Genomic DNA, 26,899 nt, shown 5'->3' with positions numbered 1-26,899 from the left:
TCACTTAGAAATGTTTTTATTTCAAAATGACCTATAGAAGTTTATCTAGATACGCATCTTCATCTGATGAGTTATCACTTGATTTTACGTCTAGGAAATCAAAGTGAAACAAAATTTCTTTGCTGAAATTGAAATGGTAAGACATGGCTGCTGGACAGAGAAGAGCCTTCCTAAGCCACCATCTATTTCCAAGGTGGCTCTTCTGTATTCCCAAAACCTCCGCTCTGATTTCTAATATCAAAGCTGAGTTTGGTTTTTTGTTTTCTTTTGTTAAAAGTCACGTTTACACTATGTAGAAACAGACTGTAAATCAAGGACTCCTGTCCTGGCAGTAAGGTCCGGCAAAGCTTTCCCATAATCAAGCAAGCCCACTATGCCTATCTATGCTCATGAAGTCTGCTACAATGGAGAGCCGGCTCTTCCAGGCCTTTCCTCAGGATCCACACATCAGGCATTCCTCTCTGTTCTCCAAAGAGCAGACCATGGCTGCTGTGTTCCTCTCCTTCTCTTCTTCCTCCTTTAGTGCCTTTTCCTTATCTTTCAGCTTTTCCTTGTTCAGAGTGAACTGGATTGGATTAGCGGCAGGTCTCGTCCTTAAATAATACATCCCAGTCTTTAAACCCTACAGGGGAGACAAACAGCTATTAGGACGTTCTCCGGGAGAACACCAGACTTTGTTAAAAATTATTCCCATTTGATCAGTTACAAAATGAATTTTTAAAACTTCAAATGTACTCCTATAAAACAACTAAAACTCTTTTTTTTCAAACTTGCAATTTCATCTCCTCTACAATGTACCCTGAAAAATGCTTAAATAAATAGGTAAGCCTTGGGTTTTTCATTGCTAAAATTAGGACTGCCTCTTTGGAATGTCAAGTTCAATTGTATTTAGTTTTACATTTTAGTTCCAGGTTTGTACAAAATAACATGCCTGCTTTAGACTATAACTATTTAGGGATGAGACTGTCTAGGTAGAACAGACTATAAATACTACACAAGGGTCACCTTCCTGACCAATATTCCCGGGACAAGCAGACGATAGCCTATCAAGTAAGAAAGCCGATCTGTTGGAACACCTCAGCAGCCTCTCACATGTCAAGGCCTAAGAATATAACACAAAACAGAACTACAGCACTTTGCAGCTGGCAACAGTGTATACCTGTCTCATGCACTGTGGATAAAGTAGGGAAAAAGAATGCTTCTGAGTAGTGGATTGACAGCTTTGGAAATGGCAACATCTTATAAGATGGTCTGGAGCAGAAAGGTCAGCTGAAGAAAAAGAAAGGCTTAAAACACTGTACATAGGGCTAGAGAGATGGCTCAGAGGTTAAAAGCAGTGGTTCCTCTTTCAGAGGTCTTGAGTTCAATTCCTAGCAACCTCACGTGGCTCATAACCTTCTATAATGAGATCTGGTGCCCTCTGCTGTTATGCAGGCAGAACACTGTATATGTAATAAATAAATAAAATAAATCTTAAAAAAAAAAAAGTTAAAAAAAAGAAAAGGAAAGAAACTGTACATAGAAGTGAGGAGACCGTCGGAGCCAGAGACCCAGAAAATTTTATCTTTGGCACGTCATAGTTCTAGCTGGAGTTCATAAGATCCCACCCTAACAGAGGAGGCCTAGACAGTTGATGGTTTCTTGGGGAGAGAAAGGCAACATCCCAGTGGCTGGTCCCACACCCAGAAGTGTATGGAAAGGACAAATTGAAGTTGGTGGTCTACTTAAAAGAAGAGAAAGAGCGGCAGACAGAGAAAACACAAAATTGTGGGAGTTGGGAGATAGGGGATCTAGGAGTAGTTAAGGGTGATTACAATCAAAACATTGTATGGAATAAAAATACCTAAAACAAAGTCTGGATGATGGCTCAGTAGTTTAAAAATACTTCCCACCCCCTAGAGGACCTGAGTGTTCAGCTCCCAGCATCCATTTCAGGCAGTTCACAACTGCTGAACAGAAACAAAACCCAAAGGATTTATGAGCTGCCATAAAAACCAATCATGACTTTCAACACTTAAAGTGAAAAAACTTTTGAGATAGCAATACATAAAAGGCAGTTAGAACAGAAACTACTCCAACTCTGAAATATCCCAAGCTGGCAATTAAGACCTCCTCAGCATGTCAACCAACCTGCTTCCAGCCATAGAAGTGCATACTAGTGAGTTTGCCGTAGTTAGGCTCAGCAATATGTATGTTTAGAGACTGGCTTTGATCGATGAAAGCACCTCTCTCAGCTGCCATCTTGAGAACAGTCTTCTGAGAGATTTCCCACACAGTCTTATAGAGCTGCTTCAGGTCATCAGGAATTTCTAGTATGCTCTGGAAAAGGAAAACCATGTGCTGTCAATGTTTTAATTCCCACTAAAGAAAGCAAATAACTAACAGGTCACTTATGCTTGGTCTGATCTTGCAGATCTGACACTGCTATGTAGTTAGTATCTTAAGGCTTAGAGCAAGTTAGCCCACACTGTTTATCTCTTGCTTAGAAAGTCAATAAAATTTCATCTAACCAACCAAATATAAAGCTGATGCAGTGATTTAAACATCCATCTTGAACTGGCTTATGGACCAAATAATTACTGTTCTAGATGTATTTAGGAAAGAAAGGAAAAGAGTTAAGCCAATAAACAACAGAAACACAAATAAATCAGGACTTTACAGGGACCCAATCAAAGGAAGCAGTGCGATAAACTCCTTTAAATTTGATAAAGAAAGCCAGAACACCAGACTACACTTAGAGTCAAAATAAAGCAGGTTTTCTTAGGCCTATAGCTGCCTGTTTTAAAATGCACAACCTGACTGATGCCTCATGAAAATCTGAAAGTTAGAAGGTGAGTTGCTAAGCTGGCCAGTGACCCAAGGATCTACCTACACAAAAATGCTGTGGATCTCACACAGCTACCTTCTGGACCACTTCTCTTAGTCCCCCATGCTCAACTTCAGGTTTTAAAAAAGGTGTAAGAATTCCTGACACTTATACTAAATTAGCAATAAATGCAACCCAAGCTTAAAGGTTTTAAAAGCTCCCCAGTTGTTCAGAAAAAGTAGAACTGCTGCTTTATTGGAGAAACAATAACACTATGTAAAGATGTGTGTAAGCCTAGCGTAACAATGCAGACATACATGTACATTAATAGAGCCTCAAGGACACGGTAAAAGGCCATTTTTCTCTACACTGCCTGGACAAAGGGAGATGGCACTACAGTGCTGAGCTCAGCTCCTAGAAAGCACATGTTATTTTGGCATGTACCTGGATGGAGCCATTGCATGCAATAATCTGGTTTTTCATCTCTTCATTCCACAAGCCCCGCTCAGTAAGATCTTTCAGTAAGTGAGGATTCACAATCTGATGAAGAAGCGGATAACATGTCAAGGAATAAAATAGCATTGGCAGGGCCTACACAGGATCCCAGGACTAGCGCTCAAAATAAGTAAGACAGCTCAATTACTTATATACACTCCATTGTTTTCTACAAAACGGAGGGGACCATTTCACCACACAAAGCTACATTCCTTTAAGGTCTTAACATCTACTATGAAAGAAACAATATATTGTGGCAATCACTCTATAATGTATACACACACACACACACACACGTATGTATGTACACATATACATGCATCACACATATACATCAGATCACCACATCTATCTTGGATTTTTGCAAATCTTTTAGGGTTTTATTTTGATCGCATGTGTGTATACATCCACGGAAGCCAGAGAGAACAGATTCCCTGACGCTGGCATGTGAGCCATCCGGGGTGGGAGATGAGAACTAAACTGGGTCCTCTGCAGCATCACCTTAAGACTCCAAGGGCACCTGCATGTACAGGTGCACATTCTCCCCAACACAGAATTAATAAAATCAATCTGAAGGTCATGTGCCACCATACAATCTGAGTTTCCTCCCTGGAACACACATGGTGGAAGAACAGAAACAGCTCCCAGTTGTCCTGACACGTGCATGGCACAGCAAGAGCATGCCCCCCGCCCCTCAAATGCTTTAAAAAGCTAAAGAAAAGATATGGCATTTGCAAAGAAGGAAAAAAACAGCATTGTCTAAGCTGAGTATGCATATATAGACTGATTCTTCTTTGGTTTGTAAAGTGACCACACACTAAATACTTCAACAAAATAACTAGAAGAGCAGCTTCCCTGTACCTCACAAAAACTTATTTCAGGACAACTGGTAACCCACATTATTTTTTTAATTTATAATTTTTGACCCTTGGGGAAAGCTATGTAGCCTAGGCTAGCCTAAAACGAGAGTACCCTCCTGCCTCAGTTTGCCAAGTGCTGGAATTATAAATACAAGCCACCACGGCTGAATAATGACACTTCTATAGAAACCTTTAAAACCACGAGGTATTAAAGGCATGTGAGCTAGCATATACGGAACATCATGCAGGAAGTGGTGAAACATACCTATAACTCAAGTATGCAGAGGCAGAACCAGGCTCGCTCAGAAGGCAAGCTGGAGGCCAGCCTGAGTTACAGTGGGGCTTCTTAAAACATACAAAACAAAAGCCAGGCAGTCGCAGGGCAAAGCCCTTAGTCCTGGCACTCAGGGAGGCAGAGGCAGGTAGAGCTCTAAGTTCGAGGCCAGCCTGGTCTCCAAATTAAGTTCCAGGACAGCTAAGGCTACACAGAGAAACCCTGTGTCAAAACACAACCACTCTACTCCCCCTAAAAAAAGTTAGGCTCATGTCATCAACTCTGACTCAGCCAGGTAATCCCAGCACCTGGGAAGTGGAGGAAAAATGATCTGTTCAAGGTCATCCTCAGCTACATGGTATGCCAGAGGCCAGCCTGGGCTACCTGATACTGTTTTAAACAAAGAAAACAGTCACTTTCATACTATACCTCTGCTCATTGGTAACTTAAGCGGATCATGAGAAAGCTTTTACTCTGGGCTTTCAGAAGAGACTCTATACATCTGATTGTGAACGTCTCACCTGGAATTCTCCTGACAAGACTCTGCGAGTGTAGATGTTACTAGTGTAAGGTTCAATGGATTCATTATTCCCCAGGATCTGAGCAGTTGAAGCAGTAGGCATTGGGGCAATAAGTAAACTGTTTCTTATACCATACCTTGGAAGAAAGAGATTTTTAGAGATTAGTGCTAGGGCTACAGTCTGTCAAGAAGGGAGCTACCCCCGCTTTTGGTCACTTAGTATAGACAGATGCAGGAGTACCATCACAGAGGCACTTAATTCACATACCAACTCCAATAGACTCCAATAGGAGTACAGTCCACAGCCCAGACGCCACTGCTCACAGTTCTGAAATGTCTGCCTCTGAGAGAAGCAGCACCGTTTTAGCTGCTAGCAAGCTGTACAAAGTCCTCACGGGTACACCAGACCTGTGCACTTGAGTCACACATAGCACTCAATGCAATATTCCGCCCAGGGAAACCAAACTCAGTCCTGAGCAGCCACAGAATCAGACATTCATTTGAACTAGTCGTGTATCACTACAACTCTCCATATCTGTGTAAAGGGAACAATTACTCTCAGAAGAAATGCTGACTTCACCTACTAGCAATTATTAGCTTTTAAAAAGTTAAATTTCCACTTTAATTGTCAAGAGTATTTAAAAAAGAATATACTATTTAACATACTTAGAAATCTCCATAGCTTAGCCAAAGAGATACCAACTCCAGGGCTTATAAATGGCTCGGTGTGTAAAGGCATCTTCTGCCAAGCCTGAGTTCAATATACAGAAGGGAGATATTGTTCAACATGGTAGGAGAAAACCAACTAACTCCTTCAGGCTGCCCTCTGACCTCTACATGTGTACCAATATACATATACACACAATAAATATTAAAAATTAAAAATGTATAGCGACCAACTCCATAGCATTTTCCTAAGCAGGTGGGCAACAAGTACAAATGTCAAAACAATTACCTGTTTATCAGCATTTCTGGTGACCTGCACATACTCTGTCTGCACTGTCTGTATTTGGTGAGCCCCTGTAATACAGACAGCCTATCTCCTCCATTCTACAACTGTGGACCCATGTGGTGCTCAGCGTTGAACCTCAGGTCCTCAGCTGGTTTATATAACTACAATGGTAATGCCACTGTCACTTTCTAGATGTTAAGACATTAGTTATCTCACGCTTTTACTTCCTCATCTGTAAACCCCAACATCATGTTTATAGAAAGAAAATGCTTTCAAGTCATTCTTGCCAGATTCCAACTTTGGAATCATCTGTAATTGCTAAAACATTAAGATCTAACTGGACTAAAAGATCTCCAAACCAAAGCACTAAACAGTCTCAGAATATGTCAAGTTCAATCACATTTACAAGACAAAACTGCATGTGTATGTACACGGAAGAAGCCTAAAAAGACACACCATCAACAAGGCTTATCTCTGGGAAAACAATTTGGCTTCTGTTGTTTTGTGGAACAAGCATCTGGCAGAAATTCAAAGGACAGTTTTTGTTTTCTATTTTGTTTCTAAACTTAAGGTAGGGCATGGTAGTCTACAAGTTTGCAGCGAGCCTTGTCTGTCCAGTGAGTTGTAGGCCAGCCAGGGCTGTGCTGTAAGATCCTATTGAAAAAAACAATAAACACACACACACACACACAGGCACTATATACATATGGCCTAATGAATAAAATCAAAGCAATGAATAAAAGAGTAAAATCATTTTTTAAAAGTAGACCTATCTGGGCCAGGAGATGGTGGTGCATGCCTTTAATCCCAACACCCGGGAGGCAGAGAATAGGATCTCTGTGAGTTTGAGGCCAGCCTGGTCTACATAATAAGTTGTAGGAAAGCCAGAGCAATGCTGGAAGACCCTATCTAAAATTAAAACAAACAAACAACTTGACAGGCATGAAGTGTTCAGCAACTCATATTGAAATGCCTACTGTGTGTTGAAAGGCTTTCAACGTGCCAAACAACCTTCATATTACTAGTTTATTTTCCAAAGCCATTTCTGCGAGCTAGGGCATGCTAGCCCCATTTCAGAAGTTACAGTAGCATATCTACCTCCTGAAGCGCTGGAAATCCAGCCTCCTGGCTTCCATACTACTTCACACACCTCTACTTACTTTGCAATCTTCTCCTTGAGACGCTTCCAGTCCCACAGGTCTGTAGGAGTAACATTCCACATATCATACTGAAGAATCTAAGAAATAAATATTCCACATTTATGATGTTACTCTAAGGCAATGTAAAACAATGACCAAAAAATTAAAAAAAATGGCTAACTGCCAAATCCCCACACTGCAGCAAATGCCGTCTTGCAGTCCATACATTAAGGAAAATCAGCGCCAGTGAGTCTCCTAGACACAGCTCCATTAAGCTTATTGATGATCAGCGGCCTAGGACCTCCTCCCAACCACATTCCTGCAGATCTACAAACTAGGAAATCTTTTTTGTTTTGTTTTTGGAGACAGGTTTCCTACGTGTAGCCTTGGCTGTCCTGGACTCTTAGATCAGGCTAACCTTGAACTCACAGAGATCCACCTGCCTGTGCCTCCCTGAGTGCTGCGATTCCGGGCATGTGGTACCACGACCAGCTACAAATAAGAAAATCTTAATTTCTAAGTATCAAAAGAAACATCAAAACTTAATCTTTATACAGAAGAGACATACTATTGAGAGAAAAGGCAGCATGGAAGACAGAATTCTAAGAGGGCTTCCCAGGTTCCAGTCACTGGTGTCATAGCCATGGATAATCTATCTCCTCTACTGAATGTAGACAGGATCTGGGAATATCCTAAATGTCATGGTGTCTCTTGCAGGACAGTGATCACTGGATTTAGGTTCCACTTGAATAAATCTAGGCCTCAATAACCCAGAACAATCCCATCTCCAAGTCCTTAACTACATCTGTAAACACCCTTTTGCAAGCAAACCAACACACTCTCCCAGGTTCCAGGGAATGGGGTGTTTGAGGAGGGGTCATTATTCAGCCCGTAACTGGTGCTCCCAGGCAAAATCTCAACCATATACTTACTCCTTTGCTGACCGGTGATCCCTCATATGTTTCATAGGGGCCATACTCCTTGGCGAGGTCACAGCTTGCTTCCAGGGCTCCGTAATAAATAGTTTCAAAGATCTGCTTATTCAGCAACTGGGCTTCTGGGCTCTCAAAGGGATACCTCATCAAAATGAAAGCATCTGCTAGGCCTTGTACCCCAATTCCAATAGGCCGATGGCGTTTATTTGACAAGTGTGCCTTTGTGCCAAAAGATTTGGGAAAACAAGACAAGGAAACATCACTGAGATCAAAGGTAGCGTTCTACCCCACTGACCCATACACCTCTTCATTTCAGTTCTCTCACACCATTCTGAGGACATCCATTTAAATTAGGACTTGCAGATGAAGATAAGTGTCCTCCATCTTGGATTCAATAATGACCAATCAGCAGAGAAATATATTCATACCTCTGGAACAGGGTAGTAGTTTATATCAATTATTTTATTCAAGTTTCGGACAATGACTTTAGTGACTTCAGCCAATTTCTCAAAGTCATACGTATGTTCTGGTGTGACATACATATTCAAAGCCAGAGAAGCCAAGTTACAAACTGCAACCTGCAATAACAAAGAAAGGTTTCAGAACCACATACTTCTGACTTCTTCACTATAGCCTTTAGAACTATCAGATGTGAAAATTTACAACCACTCCCAAAACCAGTCCTGAGGACCAAACTCAAAAACTTTATTAATGTTTGCTGGGTAACCTCTTCACAACCAAGCTAAATCTCCAGTCCCTAAACTTGGGGTTTCCCATCATGTATCAGTACATTTTCTAAACCCCACTGACTCTACGTATCCGCTACCGGTCACAGGTGAGAGCTGCACTATTCAGAACACTGGAATAGTTCTCAACTGCACCCTGACACACTCCATTCTCCAGGGTGGCTAAATTACTATTTTTAAATTACAGCTTGGTTAGCATAACTCTGCCATATAATTTTATTTTTTCCGTGTTGGTGAACAAAACTTCCTTGAACCACGCACTTCAAGTGAACCCCAGTGAGGGCTCACAAGAGCGGCCGCCTTTCTGGCCCTGCTGGGTCTCTCCTACCTCATCCTTGCTGGTGTACTCCACTATCTCCGTGCACAGGTTGCTGCACTTGATGGTTCCCAGGTTCTGCTGGTTGCTCTTCCGATTACAGGAATCTTTGTAGAGCATGTACGGGGTGCCCGTCTCTGTCTGAGACTCAATGATGGCATACCAAAGCTGCTGAGCTTTCACGACTTTGCGGACACGACCCTGCTTCTCGTAACTGAAAAAACAAAGCTAGTATTATTTCAATATTCACATCCTAGGAAGAATACATTAAAATACAAAATTATGCAAATTCTCAAAGTTTTACTAACGGGAAAAGGAAAATAATCATTTTTAAAAAGGCTGGTTCATCAGTTGAGTGTATGTGTAAGTATGTGTGCATGTGGGCTATGAGTGCACACGCCTGTGCACATGGAAGCCAGAGCTGGATTCACTGGTATTTCCAGGACAGCAGTCTTGTTATCTGGCTATCTGAGATCTAAATCAGGGCCTTTAGACTGTGCATGAGCACTCCTAAGTAATAAACCATTTCTCCAACCCTGAAATTCATTTTATCAGCTAAGACCACCAGAAAACCAGGCAGCTTTAGATAACTTCAAATGACCCATGACCCCACCAAATCAATACTTTTTAAAATAAAAAGGAACAAAAACCTCCATGAAAACTCTGTCACCTGCTTACAGAGCTTCTGTCATGCAGCCTACATCTACTGCTGCTTTTCCTTCAGATTCTGACCAAAGGAAGCCTGGGCATGCTTTCCCTGATGGTCTGGGCTTTCTTCCTCTGAAGCCCCTCTCCTGCTAATGCTGCCTACTTTCTTGGACCCTAACCTGAAAGGGCATGGATTTCTTTCTTCCTCTTATACATCTCCATCCCTGCAGCTGCTAATATTGATAGTTTGCCTGCCCTGTTGTTTTTCTTAAACTCTAGTGAAACTGCCCTTAAGCTTCAAAAAAAAAAAAAAAACACAACAAAATTTAGCACTGTTAATTTTAATAAACCATTAGCATGTGTATCCTAGTTACTTGTGATTTATGTTATCAGAAGTGGTGTACTGAGGCCAGAGAGATCACTCAGCAAGTAAAGGTACTTGTACCAAACCTGAGAACCTGAGTTTGAGCCCTGGAGCCCACACAGTGGAAGCAAAGAACCAACTCCGGTAAGCTGTCCTCTGATCTCCATATACGCACTGTGGCACAATGGTGCCCCGAAGACCAAAATAATTCAATTAAAGTACTATACCATAAAGCGACTCAGATAGTCTTTATCTCAGTTTTTGTAAGGATTAATAAAAAATGCAAAGCACCCAAATTTTGAGAAGATAAATACTAATTTTGGTAAAAAAGTGAAAAAACATCTAACAAAAATCAAATTAATAACTATACTCTCTTCTAGATACTTTCAAAGATTCCTAGAAATGAGCTAATGATTAAATATTTTTCTGTTTTTCCAACGGTAGGGATCAAACTTGGTGCCTCACAATATGGTAGGCAAATGCTCTCAAGGGCCTTGGCCTGAGCCCACCACAAACACTTCTGACATTTGGGCGCCCCGAGTAAGAGAAACCATGGCTCAAATGCTTACATTAGTATTTTCTCATACCTTTCGTATAACTTCTCAAATTCCTCTCCCCAAACTTCATCCAGACCGGGACACTCATTTGGACACATCAGTGACCAGTCCTGCAAAGAAGAGCACCGGCCATGAGAGACGCCACGCAGCAGCCACAACCCATCACAAACACTGTAAGAAGAGGGCTAGCACAGAAATCTGGTGTAGAGGCCAACAGTCTGGGGGTCTAAAACTGTAGTGCTACCTGTCTGTATGACCTTTTAAGCACTTAGGTCAGGTAGCATCTACCTTTGAGAACAGCTGCCATCTGTGGCACCCCACGGGGGAAGGACTGAAGAACAAAGCTCCTAAGAACCAAGCTGCTGTGTGCACAGGCTCAGAGCCCTCTAACCTGGTTAGTCTCCACTCGCTTCATGAAGAGATCTGGAATCCAAAGTGCAAAGAAGAGATCCCGGGCTCGCTGTTCTTCCTTCCCTGTGTTCTTCTTCAAGTCAAGGAACTCAAAGATGTCTAAGTGCCAAGGCTCCAGGTAAATGGCAAATGCACCAGGGCGCTAAAGGTAATTATGTCAGCATTATCATCAGAATCAAAATAAAACACAGACGCTTCATATTTTACAAAGTACTTTAACATCTCCTTTCATCTTCATTATGAATTAAGTGAAATAAGTAAAATGCCAAAAAAGTACACAATATTTTTCTTAAAAATTTAGGAGAACAGAAATGAGAGAGAAAATTTGGGGGCTGGAGAGATGGCTCAGCAGTTCAGACTTACTGGTTTTACAGAGGATCCCACTTCAGCTCCCAGCACCCACAGTAGGTGGCTCACAACTGCCTATAACTCCAATTCTAGGAGTTCTGACCCCTCATCTGGCCTCCAGACCCTGAATGCACATGTGACACACACACACACACACACACACACAAATAAATCTAAAAAAATCTGGAACAAAAACAACTTGCTCAGAGGAGCATGCACTTGTTCAAACTGCAGGTTCTTCATCTGCAGCGCAGACCACTTTATACCATGCCGCGTCAGTCAGTCCAAGACAAGCTGCTTTATTTACCAAGCACTCTCACTCAAGGTTAAGAGTGATCTGGCTGAGCGTGGTTGCTCACACCTGGAATCTCAGCACTTCGAGAGGCAAAAGGATCAAGAATTAAGGGGCAGCCAGGGCTGACCAAGCAAATGGTGACCTGTCTCATGAAGGTTGTCAAAGACCATTAGATAAAAATTCATAACTGGTAGATGACTAATCATCCACTTTGGTAGTAAATCTAATAGCTCTGGATAAACAACCCAATCCTCTCAACTCTCGGGGAGTTTCATTTGGGGTTTTTATTGTGGGTTTTAGTTGTTTTGGGGATAGGGTCTCACTGTGTAGCCCTGGTTGGTATGAAACTTGCTTTGCAGAGCAGGCTGGTCTTGAACTCAGATTGTCCTGCCTCTGTCTTCCAAGTGCTGGGACGAAAGGTGTTTGCCACATGGCTATTGTCTCCTATGAAAATCCAGGATGAGTTACTACAAACCTATTTCAAGGTTAGGTGTTAAACTGGGGATACTGGTTCATGCCTGGGAGCTAAAGACAAGGGAATCAGGAGTTCAAAGCCAGCCTCAGCTACATAGCTAGTTCAAGATTCTGTCTCAAAAAAAAAAAAGGGGGCGGGGGAAGGCTCAGTAGGTACGAACACTTGCTGTTCTTGAAAAGGATCTGGGTTAGGTTCCCACACGCAGTTCACAACCTTCTCTAACTCTAGTTCCAGGGTATCTGATACCCTCTTCTGTTCTCCACAAGTGTGTGGTATACATACACACGCACAGATAAAAGATAGACATAAAATGAAAATAAATCTTTACAAAATAACGAATAAATCCTTGTGAGATTTTCCAAGGAGTAAAGGTACTCGCCACCAAGCCTGACAACCTGAGCTCAATGCTTAGAAACCACATAATGGAAGATGACCAATCCCCAAAGCTGTCCTGACCTTCACCTGTGTACCACAACATGCTCAAACATACACATTACAAATAAGAAAATAAATAATTAAATATAAAATGACTTTAAGAGAGCTGAACAGACCAGTAACTACTAAGAGCCAGGGATAAAGCATGTGTGGGTGAAAGTAATAGCAGTGGTTGAACACAAGAGTACATTAGCAAACATCCTGGGATAATAAAGGTGTCCTGTATCTTAACTGGTATGGCAGTTACTCAAGGTACACTGGTTTGTTTTTCACGACAGAGTTTCTCTGTGCAGCCTTGGCTGTCCTGGAACTCACTCTGTAGACCAAACTGGCCTTGAACTCAGAGATTGGCCTGCCTCCAATTAAAGGCATGTACCACACCTGGCCAGTGAGGTACACTTTTGTTAAAACCCATCCAACTATATATTAAATAAGCAATTCATGTCTCTTTAATTTAATTAAGTTAAAATCACACAATAGTCAAGACCAGCCCAGACTGCACTGCAAGTCTGAGGACAGCTTAGAGCTACAAAACAAGATTATGTCTTAAAAACAAACAAACGAACAAAAAATAATAAGGAAGGAAGGAAGGAAGGAAGGAAGGAAGGAAGGAAGGAAGGAAGGAAGGAAGGAAGGAAGGAAGGAAGGAAGGAAAGAAGGCACTTAGAAAGTCAGGAGGGCTAAGAAGACAGCTCAGCCGCCTTCTGGCCCCCATCAGCACCCACATGCAGATGCTCACACACAGATATACTAATCATATAAGTAAAAATAAGGGGCTGGAGAGATGGCTCAGAGGTTACGAGCACTGGCTGCTCTTCCAGAGGTCCCGAGTTCAATTCCCAAGCAGCCACATGGTGGTTAAGAATAAATCTTTAAAAACAAAGTAAACTATATAACTCACCCAACTCTCCTAACTAGAGACTTTTAATTCTGATTCCCAGCACTTGGCAGTAACAAACTATACCTTGTTTCCACCTTGATCCACATACCGAGCTGTGTTATTATATACCCTCAGCATTGGTACGAGGCCGTTAGAATTGCCATTAGTCTGAAAGAAAGGTCAACAATAAAGGCATCTGGGTGAGACACAAGGCTCAACAAAGAAAGGAACAAAACAACCCCAAAGTAAGAACTGTTGACATTTTGTCAAAACAGTGACTCACTTCTAAGTGACCACCTATGAAGTTTGGCCTGTTCTCCACGCCTGCCTTAGCAAGGAGAGCAGTGCTCAACATTGTTGTTATATGTTCAGCTACTTTACCACGACCCTAATTATAATGAGATAATACTAAGTCAAAAGAATTTCAAAACCAAGGTAGCTAAATTGTAATTTGAAAGCCATGAGAGCGGGGCACGGTGGTGCACTATATGCCTTAATCCCAGCACTGGGAGGCAGAGGCAGGTGGAGCTCTGTAAATTCAATGCCAGCCTGGTCTACAGGGTGAGTCCAGGACACCCAAGGCTACACAGAGAAACCCTGTCTCGAAAAATCAAAAAAACAACGACAACAACAACAACAACAAAATCAAAGTATGCCCTCTGTATCATACACATAATTAGCATTAAAAGTCATACAACTTATGCTTACCCCAGCAATGTAGCTACCAGTAGCCCGAATACAGCTCACAGCAACACCAATTCCCCCTGCAGACTTAGAAATCAAGGCACACTGCTTCAGAGTATCATAAATTCCTTCAATGCTGTCATCTTTCATACTCAAAAGGAAACAGCTACAGGAAGAAAACAGGACAACTAAAGCAAGATCTGTGACAAATGATTAGATGATCTAGCCAGTTAAGTCAAGCAAATGAGAGATCCAGAATCTACAAAGTTCCTAGGTGCTTTCAGAAGATGGGAATTCTCCTTTTAGTGAATATGACACATCAACGTGTTATTTTAAATTAACCTGGCTAACTATGTTAGACATTAAGTCCAGAAGGAAGTCACACAGATCAGCCTCAAATATCAGCCTGGTTCTTACCACACTAGTTATGTGCCAAAATTAATTTTCTCAAACAAATTCTTGAACATACATCAGACTTTTCCAATTGTTAGTACACCAAGAAAAACGAAGGTCTTTGTTTTTAGATGCGGTCTCTCTCTCACTATGTAGCCCAGGCTGGTCTCAAGACCAGGCTGATCTTACCTGCCTCCACAGTGCTGGGCACTACCATACCTGGACCTAAAAATGAAGTGTGTTTGAAAACATGCCTAACGGTCACCCAATTCTTTGATGTGTACATAAAAAATATAGTGCCCTTAGTCTTTTGTTTGTTTGTGGGGATCGATTTTGAGACATTTCTATTTATCCCTGGCTGTCCCAAAACTGTGTAGACCAGGCTGGCCTTGAACTCAGAGATCTGCCTGCCTTTGCCTCCCAGTGCCTTCACCTAAAAATAAATAAATAATCGTTAGTTAATTAATTATTATTTAAAGGTGCGTGCGACCACCGCCTAGCCTACAGCTGTGGTTTTTTTGTTGTTGTTTGTTTGTTTTAATAGCCCCTCCATTGAACATTTGTTCTGTCTCCTCAGGCTCTCAATTCATGAGCATTACTCTATCAGGGTCACTTCATCATCTTGAATGTTAAATTACTCAGATTCTATTCACTGACTTTCTATAAAATAGTCAGGTATTAAGAAAGATTATATATCTATATAGCATCTACCTCAAGAAATAAGGTGCCAGAGGCTAATTATAATTCCTACAATTAGTTATCCTTCTGAAGCCTGCTTTTAACTCAGTGTTATAGCGATTCATTCCTATTAAGATTTGTAGTCTTCATTTATCTCCATGGTTGTAAAGCCTTCCACTGCATGACTATCCCATATGTCTCTGTGCTTGCCAGTGGTTGCTGGGTTATTTTCAACTTACTTGCTCGTCTAAAAACTGCTTTCCTTCCCTCTATTTATTTGTTTGTTTATGAGGATGTCACCAAAGACCAGGCTGGCACTGAATTTTTTATCCTTCCCCTCAGGACTACCATTCCCAACATTGCTCTGAAGATTCTTTAACAGCTGGGTGCTAGGAATGAAACTCAAGGCCCTACAGTAGCAAGCACTGTACCACTCACTAAGTTACAGCCTGGACGCTGACTCCCTATATAGCTCAGGCTGGCTGTCAATCTTCTATGGAGAGCAGAGTGGCCCCAAAATGTTAATTCTTCTGTCTCTACCCCCTGAGATCACGAGTACACCCATCATGCCTGGCTCTGAATAGCACATTTTAAACTAAATTTGCTAAATGCTAAGGTACAGAAACACAATTTATACATATTAAACTTACATATAAATATCTTGCTAAGATCTTTTTAATTCTAATAATTTGTCCATAGATACTCTTGAACTCTTTATGTAGAAAAAGAGCCTATCTGTGCTCTTTATGCCTCCATTTTCAATCATTTCAATCTCTTTTTCTTACCTTACAATGCTTGCTCAGGCCTCACTACCACACTAAAAGCAAGAACAGAGCTACTGGTTTTGGTTTTGGTTTTATCTATTTGTTTGTCTGTTTATTTGTTTTGAGACAGGGTTTCTCTGTGTAGCCTTGGCTGACCTGAACTTACTTTGTAGATCAGGCTGGCCTCAAACTCACAGAGATTCACCTGTCTCTGCTAGGATTACAGGCGTGAGCCACTGCACCCAGCTTCACTTATTTATCTATCTATCTATCTATCTATTTAATGTATGTGAGCGTTTTGCTTTCATGTATATATGTGTATTATATGCGTGCCTGTCAGGTGTCGGGTCACTTGAACCTGAGTTATGGATGGTTACGAGCCACCATGTGGTGCTGGAGCCCAGAAGTGGGTCCTCTATGAGAGTCACGAGTCTCTCAACTCTGAGCCACCTCTTTAAGCCTAGATCTAAGTTCTTAGTGGGGATCTTTTACCAAATTAAGAAGGTTATTCTACAACAATTTTGCTAATGTATTTGATTTAAAACAGCAGTGAGTTGTATAAGTATGAATACGGTGAGATATGTGTATAGACACTGGCATATTCTTGAATTCCTGGGATACAGACTTTCTAAGGGCATTTCTTTTAGCTCAGTCCAGACACTCTAACTGTGATTCCTTTCACCGCTAAGGCATCATCAGTAATCCCGTTATTCTGTCCATAAACTCAAGAACAGAATTTAACCACATTGGAACATCACAAATTCCACCAGTTTAATTCCCATGTATCTTAGGAACCTGCCCCCTCCCCTTAATCTCTACTTCACCTCCTTAATGCTTTCATAATTCTTAAACTAAATGACTGCAGGCATCTTTTAACTAGGTCTAGATACTTACTAATTTTTTTCTCACTAATCATTTTAATAGTGCTGAAAAGACTTGACCCAAAGGTCTTGTGCATGCTAAGCATATGATCTCCTTCTGAGCTACATAAGCCTCTTAAAAAAAAACACTTCCTTGGACTATAAGTGACCTGTAATCCCTTATCAGAAACTCCCTGCTCAACAGCGTGTAAAATAAAATGCTCAGCTGCCACCTGCCACCACAATCGGCTACGCAGCGCTCTCGCTAACAGCATGTGCCCCTTCTAACCTGCTACCTAACAGTTAGAGATTGTGCCAAAACGCAACTATTTAGTCAGAGCAGGTGGTGAACCACCTGGCTTTTTCTTAGTTCCCTAGTGAAGCCACTTGAAAAAGCAGCGTTAGGGGCTGTAGAGCTGCCTCAGTGGTTAAGAGCACTGGATGCTCCCAGAGGACCTGGGTTCAATTCCCAGCACCCACATGGTAGCTCAGGACTATCTAACTCCAGTTCCAGAGATCTGATGCCCTTTTCTGAATATGAGCAACAGGCATGCACGTGGAGCAGATACATACACACAGACCAAACACTAATATAAAGAAATCTTGGAAAGAGAAAACAGCAACAAACAGCAGCTAAAGATGATACATGCCTGGAGAGTTGTGGGCGGTTGGTCCCAGCATTGAAGAGAGTAGGAGAGGCATGGGTAAACCACCTCTCAGAAAGTAGGTTGTATGTTTCAATTGCAGCATCAATATCTTCTTTGTGAATGCCCACAGACACCCTCATCAGCATATGCTGTGGTCTTTCAGCCACTATAAACAAAGCAGGAGTTTTCAGTTTTGGGACATGTCAGAATAACTAGACTGAAACACATCTAAATGAAAAAATATACCACCAAAAGAAACTTCTAAAAACTTTACAAACAAGAAAAAAACTATTTCAATTGTCATTCAGAGGCATTTTTGCTATTCTTACCATGGGATAACCCCCAGAACCATGAGGTAACAACATTTCTATTCTTTACAATTAAACAATAACAGAGGTTTATTTGGAAGGCTGCAAAATGGCTTGGCAAACACAAGCACTTTTTGCTATGGCTAACAAACCACGTCCAACTCCAGTGTTGAAGGAGCGAACCAGCTCTTACACGTTGGCCTGCAGCGTCCACATACGGACTATGGCATGTGTATCTCCTCCCCACATCCATGCATGCAGTAAATACATGTAATAAGTTGGTGATGTATATGGGTGTGTTGCTTGCATATGTATGTCCACGTCTGGTACATGGAAGAGGTTACTGGACCCACTAGAACTGCTGTTACACACAATTACGAGCTGCCATGTGAGGGCCGAGAACTGAACCTGGGTCTTCCGGAAGAGCACCCAGGTTCTTAACCAGAGCCATCTCTCCAGTCCCAAAATATTATTTAGAGTCTAAATAGAAATGTTAATGCTAGCTAATACTGCAAAACTCTACATTCAATATAATGAATAATAACAACATACATTTTCATTTCTTACCTTTTCCATTGATCTTCAACAAATAGGACCGCTCCAGTGTCTAGAAGAGCAAAGCAGCCAAAGAATTCTCAGTTTTTAAATACACAGCAGACATGTAACTCATAGGAAGGTGATCTGCTGAAATGTCTCGATCTCATCATTTTATTGAAATGAAAAACATTCAGCATTTCTAGCTTCAGCCTAGAGCATCATCACGTGGCTGCTCTGCTCTAGCAAAGAGGACATGCGGATCTCTGGACAAGGCCCGCTTGCACGCAGCAATGTTCACTGCCACGGGCTGTGCAGCAGCAGCAGCAGCAGCGGCAGCAGCACAGGAGCATCTGTGCAGAGCTGTCCCAGTCTAGACACTAACCGAGCGACCATCAATCTCCAGAAGAGCACGCTGAATCTTAGTCAATAGTTATTGAAAAATAGTAAAAGGTGGAGTAATTGTGACAAATTATCCATGTAATTTTTAAAAGAACCCAGAAGTAATATTTGGAAAGTTCAAAAGCTATTATGACTAAGCTAATTTTGCTGATTCCAAAGTATCAGCACGTCATACCCCTGCAATTACCAGGTGCATGCAAACTAAGTCATCAACATAAAGAAAATACTTTCAGATTTAAGGAGGAACCATCACATATTTGAACCCATTATTTATTTATTTACCTTAAAGCCAAAGTAGTTGTAAGAGAAATCTCGATCATAGATAATGGCAGAATTCAGGCGCTAAAGGGAATTAAAAAGAACCCATAATTAAAATAATAAGACTTATTTTCAAAACTTCTAATGTTTTTAGCTGACTCTAGAACTAAAACTAATATACAGGATACTACGCATGCTTTAAAAAACTGGTAGCACATTCTAATTCATACTTTTTCATTCTATTGCATGTTTGTACCGCTCTTTACTTTTGAGAGAGGAACTTGCTGCATACCCTGACTAGCCTAGATGCACTAAGTAGACCAGCAGTGTACTGTTAACTTGAAGGGACAGTCCTGACTGGGCTTCCTGACTGCTGGGATTATAAACATGCAACACCATTTTCAGCTGTAAATTTTTGTATTGCCAATGAGCCCACTTTAAACTAAATAAAATAATATGTACTACAAGCAAACAGAAAGTAAGTTTATAGGCTTTGAAAATTCATGGTCCTTTAATGGAGCTAAAACAAATTACTATTGCGGCAGTAAAATATTACAAAATTGGTCATTATTAAAGAGCTTTGGTAAGTTATAAAGCCAGTTGGAAAAAAAAAACAAAGCAAATTATGTGATCCTATCAGTAATAATACTATCAAAACCCTTACCTCCTACTGTCAAACTTCAAAGGACATTTTTGTAATCAAAACTAAGTATGGGCTAAGAATGCGCACAGAAGAACTGAGGTAGTAGACAATATACCTATTTCTCAATATTCCTTTTTAGGCTCAGGCTTTGCTACTGTTATGTGTTTTTAACTTGTCTTCAAGAGTCTGTGCAGGGTGAGGTGTGGTGCTCACATCTGCAATCCCAGCACTCAGAAGGCAAAAGCACAGCGGGTCCACCGAGGCTACACATCTAGATCTTTAAAAAGCAATGGAGATGGTTCAGTGGTTAAGAGCAGCTGCTCTTTCAGAGGACCAGGGTTCAATTCCCTGCACCTAATGGAAGCTCAGAATCATGCATAATTTTAGTAGTCCCAGAGAAGCCAATACATTCTTCTGGCCTCTGTGGTCACCAAGACCACCTGGTAAACAAATATATGCAAGCAAAACATCCATACTCATAAAATAAAATCTAAAAACAAACAACTTAGAGAGAGAGAAAAAAAAAAAAAGCTGGGTGGTGGTGGTACACACCTTTAATCCCAGCACTTGGAAGGCAGAGGCAGGCAGAACTCTCAGAGTTCAAGGCCAGCCTGGTCTACAGACTAAGTTCTAGGACAGCCAAAGCTACAAAAAAACCCTGTCTCAAAATACCAAAAAGAAAAAGGGGGGGGGGCAGGGAGAAAGACTATATTTAACTACAAATAGCTGCTTGCTTTTAAGTCTCCTTAATAGTGGATACATAGAGAGCTAATCAACTAATTTATCTATTACCTAATTTTAAAACTGGGTTCTACTTAAACAAACAAACAGAAAACCCTACATATCTATCATATAAGGATATTTTCTGATTACAATGAAAAACTTTTAGAAAACAAACTTTCATCAATAGAGGAATTCTCATGGGCAAAGTGAAAATAATCTATAAATTGGAATGTTATGCCACTGATAGGATGAATGAGGCAAATTCATAAATGCTGATATTTATGAGGTATAGTTCTAAGTGCAAATGGCATCAGTGAGAACAGTATCATCCATACACTATACACACAGAGAATATACACAGAACAGCTCCAGAAAAATATGCCTTAATGCTCAAATGAAGCTGCTTCTACTAAAGAAAATGAGGACCTAGAGCAGGAGGATTAATTTTTATCTATCCCTTTGTACTGTTTAAATGTTCTTAAATGGACTTTTTGTTTGTTTTGTTTTTTTGTTTTTTTTTTTTTTTTTCAATGCAGTTTATTCAGGAACATTGAACAATCCTCGGACCCCGGGGAAAGCCAGCCCACAGCTTAAATAGCCTCTGGGTAGCCAACCCAGGCGTGCCACGGGGGCAATGCAGATAGGTCCACATACATGGAAGCAAGCCAGATCCTCGGCCTTAGCCAAATGTGGAGTTGTTCGTGACAGAGAGCACTCACCATCGGGAAGGTGGAAGGCGGAAACCAGCTCCATCTTTAAGGCATAGCATTCCGCAGCTCTCTACAGTTCCCCCTTTTTGTTTTAGACGCATCAGGCAAGAGTAGAGGTCTGATCTCTGATATTAGAAATAAATTGGGACTTTGTACAGATTTTGTTTTTTTAAGACAGGGTTTCTGTGTAGCCCTGGCTGTCCTTTAACTCAGAGATCCACCTGTCTCTGCCTCCCAAGTGCTGGGATTAAAGGCGTGTGCCACAGCTTCCCAGCCGTAAATGCATTATTGAAAAAAACAAACAAAAAAAAAGATAAAAAAAATTTTCCATCAGAAAAAAATATTGTACATACATCCTTATTGGCCATAACAATGTCCAGTGTTGAGCTGGCCACCATGGGGGAATGTTTGCCATTGTGTGGATTTATGTAGTTATAGAGATCCTCCATCACATCTAAGAAAAGATAAAAACAGGAATGTCAAAACCACTTAATAGCTGTTTTAAAACAATGACTCTCAATCTTTTTTTATACCAAACCCACTTCAATGTCTAGCAGAAAAAGTACTCAACAAACACACCTCAGTTGAGTAACAATAGGACAATATATTATATAGAGAGGAAATGGTCTTTCAAAGAAAATGAATGTAAGGCCTTAGAGCTTTATAGAATCGTAATTCCCAAGTGACCATACAGCTTTATAGAATCAGTAATTCCCAAGTGACTCTGATATACAGCTAAAATAGGAAAACAAGGAAATGCAGCCATTAGGCACTTCTCACCATTTTTCTTTTTCTTTAGTTTTGAAATTCTTTCAGAACAAAAACTTAGGTCAGTAAGCTGGCTCACCAGTAAAGGTATTCTCACAATACCCATGACCTGGGTTCTTCCCCAGGGGCTGATTCCCACACTTTGTCCTTTGACCCTCACATACATGCTGTGATGCACATTTGTAATAAACACATAATTTAAAATCAATATAAAAATTTTAAATCTAGAAACTTAAGAAAGTATGATGACATATTCCCATAATCCCAAAATTTGAGGAATAGAGAGGCAAGAGAATCAAGAGTTCAAGGTCGGCTTAATTACAAACTGAGTTTGCAGCCAGACATGAGACCCTGTCTCAACACACCACACACACGCACAAAGCAGATCAAAAGAAACAGTAAGTTCTAGGTCGTGTGCTGCCATAAATTGTATACTGCTTTTTAAAATAAGATGTAATCTTTGAAACATATATAACGTATATAATTGTTATTCCTATAATTTTAAAACAATATTAAGTGTTTTCTAATGTTTTTATTCCTGACATACCACTGAACACCTTCTTTGTTTCTTTGTGCAAGTTAGAGACAGCGATCCGTGCTGCCAGGATGGCATAGTCAGGGTGCTTCGTGGTCAAGGTTGCCGCCGTCTCGGCCGCCAGGGTGTCCAACTCCACTGTGGTCACTCCGCTGTACAGGCCTTGGATTACTTTCATGGTGATCTGAGCCTACAGCAATACAACCAAGAGTTATCTGCGCTTTCCCAAGAACCAATAGCCCCCTGAAAAGAATTGTTAAGACAACCAAAGTTATAACATCATATAATCTCATCTGAAAAACTTTATCCCAATAGAAGAACCCATAAACCAACAATTTCCAGAAATGTATCCTATACATATAAAATGATTTAGTGTCACCTTTTTTAAAAGTCTAAATTTAGCTTTTTAAAAGAGTAGGCACGTGTGTCAGCAGATGGCAGAAGAGGCATCAGGTTCTCTGGGACTGGAGACACAGCTGAGGGGCCATGTGGGTGCTCTTACCTGCCGAGTCATCTCTCCAGTGTCCACACACACACTTCAGATTTTGAGACAGGATCTCTCACTGATCCTGAGGACACTAACTGGGCAAGATAACTAACTAGTCATTGAACATCAGGAGCCCTCCGTATCTGCTCCCCACAGGAAGGCACTATCATACCTCACTTTTTCCATGGGTGCTGGGGAGCCAAACTCAGGTCCTCAAGCTTATAATACAAGCAGCATCAACTGAGCCACCCCCCAGCCCCATTACTATACCTGTGTGTGTAAACACGCACATGCACACACCGGTGAAGGCCAGAACTGACTGCAGGAGTCAACTACCCCTCCTTGTGTTTATTTCAGTAAAAAACATTTAAAATTTAAACATCAATAATACCAGCTGGCACAGATCTGTAATCCCAGCACTCAGGGAGGCAGAGGCAGATTGCTGTGAGCTAGCCTAGTCGACAAATTAAGTCCCAGACAGTCAAGGCTACACAGAGCAACCCTGTAAAATAAAATCAATAATACCAAAAGCATACAGTAGAGTATATGAATAGCTTTTGGTATTTGTTGGTTTTTGTTTTTGTTTTCAGACGTGTTCTTACTGTGTATTCTTGGTTAGCATAAAACTAGTTTTGTATATGCATGTTTTAATTGAAGCTGATTACAATTATTTTCTTTCACAGTAGTAAGCATAAATGTACAAAAATAAAGAAAAAACAAAAAGCAAACAACCCACAAGCACATAACACGCACGGTCAACAGTCGGCATGGGAAGGCTGTTGGTAGGGTCTCTCTGTGACAACCACCTTACTCTTTGAGACAGTGTCTCCCTGCATATGGGGCTGGCCATTTAGATGTGCAGCTATGATCTGCTTTCTTCAGTTGCCCAGAGCTGCCTTTTCCACGTGGGTGTTAGGATCCAAATTAGGGTCTCATGCTCCCAGAGTGAGCACATTTCCCACTGCGCCGTCTCCTCGGCCCACCATACATTTTAGAGAAAAGTAAGTTCTAGGTTCTGTCTACACACTTACTAAATTGTTTAAACACAGCTTAACTGGGAAAGTTGGTCAAAGCATAGGTCCCTTCGAACGTTCGTGATTTGAGTGCAGGCAGTTACTGTGAGCATTTGTATTTACAGCACGGCTACGCCAGTTTGCTGCTATCACTTTCTTGACTCCGCAGGCACATAAGAGAGCAGTGAAGCCCGTCTAGTTTCTAATGCTGTGACAAGTAATCAGAACTCAGCATCAGCGTGCTACATGTAATAGCTTCCAGACTTTCTCAACAGGACCCACCCTAGAAAGCTGAGGTCCACTGAGGCATCCCTGCATGTGCCATGTGTTGTTAGATGAGGCAATAGAATGCCTTAAAAACAAGAAACTCCACTTGCTTGCCATTGCACTACCATCAACGTCGATCAGTCCCCTCCCCTCTCTTAGGAGGTGTCTTATCGACAAAATAAAGATGAAAGAGGATGAGGTCTTAGATTCATCCTAATAGTAACATATGACTATTCTAATTACTATCTAAAACTCCAAGATATGTAGAGTTATAATAAATATATTTTATTCTAATTTATTTTGCTTTGTTTTTTCAAGATAGGGTTCCTCTGTGTAACTTTGGCTGTCCTGGACTTTATAGACCTGGCTGGCCTCGAACTCAAAGAGATCTATCTGCCTGCCTCTGCCTCCCTGAGTGCTGGGATTACAGTATGAGATGTCACGCCCAGCTTATGACAAACAGCTGCAGTTACCTGCACAAGACTTCTGCAAGCCTGGGCCGGTCAGCACAGCACCCTGACTAGAGGAGGGCTCACCACCCTTCCCTGAGGAGGCAGTTACTGGCTGCTGGAGGAGTCATATTCCTCAGTGATGCAATCACTGGTAAACTGCTCTTGCTCAATCAAGAAAACTAACTCCAGACCCCTGCTCATAAAAGCAGCCCTAATTAAATGAAGTGGGACAGATGAGGACTCACGGACACACACACAGTACTAGGAAGATTTATGGAGAAGAAGGTTGGTGAGGAGATAGATAAGAGGACACTGAAGAAAATACAAAAAATATTTTATATACATATGTACAAAATTGTTAGAGAACCTCAGCATAAGATACACCTCACTCTTCATTCTAGATGATGGAGACACATAACTAATTTCTATACAGTGTGGCAAAATAAAGATAAGTAAGATGCCTGAACAATGGTCAGGTCAACTGTCCCCTCTGTTCACATTCTGGTTCTCTACAAAGTAAGAGCTCGAAGGACAGATCAAAATTAAGAAGAGTTTCAGGCAATAAATTCACATTTAAACTGAAATATAGTAAAGTGATGGTCTACAGATAAGAGACATAAAATCACATGAAGCAAAGAACCCATGACACACGCTGTATTTACTTACGGGATCAACAAAGTCCATATTGAGTCCGTAACAGAGTTTCTGGATTCGTGATGTAATTTTGTCAAACATAACTCGCTCTTGGCGGCCATCTGAAGAATCAAACCACAGTTTGCAATAGCAGTTATTAAGATGGCAACGCCAAACAATCAACTTTCCAGAATGACCAGAATGACATGCTCATTACGGGATTGTCTTTGGGGTCTGCGGCGACTGCTCAGTGGCTAATCAATTTGAGTGGAGTAAAAGTCTCCTATCCCAGCGCTTAGGAGGCAAGAGCAAGCAGATCTCTGTGAATGCAAGGCCAGCCTGGTCTACAAAGCAAGCTCCGGGCCAGCCAGCACTTCACAGTAAAACCCTGTCCCAAGAAACAAACAACCTACAAAAACAACCCCCCAAAACTCAGGGGCTGGGGAGATTCCACACCCCCACCTCAGCAGAGACAAGAAAAAGGACAGTTGTCCAAAAACTGTGGAGTATAAAGTCTATTTTTTTTTTTTTTTTTTGTCATTTCCTCTTGTGCCAGATCAGCTCCACGAAGTTTTTTGTTTGTTTGCCTGTTTTCAGAACTGAAGACAGACACCCACAACTCCTGGCCGCGCCACCCTCTGGGCCCTCCTCTGTAAAATGGAGCCAAAAGCGGCTCCTCGGGGCCGGCTGCGAGGAGGAACGCGCTCCGGACGGGCCCGAGCGGGCGAGCGGCCGCGGAGGGGAGCCCTAGGCCAGGCAAGCCCGGGCCGACCGAACGCTGGAGGCCGCGGGAGGCGGAGGCCGGCGGGGCAGAGGCAGGCCGGGCCGCTGACAGGCGGGAAGCCGCGCGGGAGGCGGAGGCCGGCGGGGCAGAGGCAGGCCGGGCCGCTGACAGGCGGGAAGCCGCGCGGGAGGCGGAGGCCGGCGGGGCAGAGGCAGGCCGGGCCGCTGACAGGCGGGAAGCCGCGCGGGAGGCGGGAAGCGGCGGCCGCTCCGCGCTCCGCAGGCGCTCACCTCGCTTGACCACATGCATCGCCGCCGCTTGCCGAGGTGCCGAGGGACCAGCTGGCCGCTCCGAGCGCGGACGGGAGAGGCGACGAGAGCCGGGAGGCGGGCCGGGCTGCTGGGCGCGCGGGCTGCGGCGGGCGGCACCTCGCTCGCCAGGAGAGAGCGAGAAAATACGAACTCCTTCCCGCTCCCGCCACCCGTGACGTACAACGCGGAGCGACGGAATTCGAATGACGCTCCGGCGCCCTCAACGCCCGGGGAGAATGGGCAGAAACCGTTCCCTCGGCCGCCATAGTGAGTGTGGGCAGCCGCCGTGGCCGAGAAGCGAGCCTAACGGGAACCGGGTTCTCTTGCCGCCATGTTGGGTGTGGGGAGAGCAAACCTCTGCCCACAAGTTTTGTTTTGTTTTTTTTTTTATTTCATAACAACATCAAAAAGGAACCACCCAGAACACTTTTTATTTTCTGTTTTCCTTTATGGGAAGCCCAGAATTTCCTTCTGGTTTGCACTAAAGCCTATGCCCCGCGGGCAGGCATACGGTGCCCAGCCCAAGCTGATGCTTGAGACCCACAGCCAAACATTAGCCAGAGACACATGCTGAGGGAACCCAAATTAGAGGTCTCCAGAGGGTCCTTCCCCGGGGAGTTTAGAGAAAGAATTGTAGGAGCCACAGGGT

The 26,899-nt window shown here is 42.2% G+C and overlaps 1 protein-coding gene across 3 annotated transcripts; it reads right to left on the bottom strand.

Moving 5' to 3' along the window:
• Positions 1 to 26,471, bottom strand: Rrm1 (ribonucleotide reductase catalytic subunit M1). 3 transcript variants are annotated; one of them, XM_060367751.1, is made up of 19 exons: positions 26,230 to 26,471; positions 25,249 to 25,337; positions 22,376 to 22,553; positions 21,414 to 21,514; positions 19,009 to 19,068; positions 18,358 to 18,397; positions 17,486 to 17,648; positions 14,165 to 14,306; positions 13,541 to 13,624; positions 11,004 to 11,165; positions 10,643 to 10,722; positions 9,056 to 9,257; positions 8,410 to 8,559; positions 7,979 to 8,200; positions 7,068 to 7,144; positions 4,957 to 5,092; positions 3,251 to 3,346; positions 2,131 to 2,319; positions 1 to 622 (listed from the first exon to the last, which is right to left on the bottom strand). In XM_060367751.1, exons 1-19 carry the CDS (start codon positions 26,246 to 26,248, stop codon positions 434 to 436), a joined length of 2,379 nt encoding a protein of 792 aa, XP_060223734.1. In that variant the 5' UTR covers positions 26,249 to 26,471; the 3' UTR covers positions 1 to 433. The 3 variants fall into 3 exon arrangements, with proteins under 3 accessions (XP_060223734.1, XP_060223735.1, XP_060223736.1); XM_060367752.1 differs by lacking the exon at positions 26,230 to 26,471 and adding an exon at positions 25,678 to 25,696; XM_060367753.1 differs by lacking the exon at positions 26,230 to 26,471 and adding an exon at positions 25,433 to 25,652.
• Positions 26,472 to 26,899: the final 428 nt, after the last annotated feature.

The sequence above is a fragment of the Meriones unguiculatus genome, chromosome 14, assembly GCF_030254825.1.
Source record: "Meriones unguiculatus strain TT.TT164.6M chromosome 14, Bangor_MerUng_6.1, whole genome shotgun sequence".
Classification (NCBI taxonomy): Eukaryota; Metazoa; Chordata; class Mammalia; order Rodentia; family Muridae; genus Meriones; species Meriones unguiculatus.
This window is presented reverse-complemented; position numbering and strand designations above follow the sequence as displayed.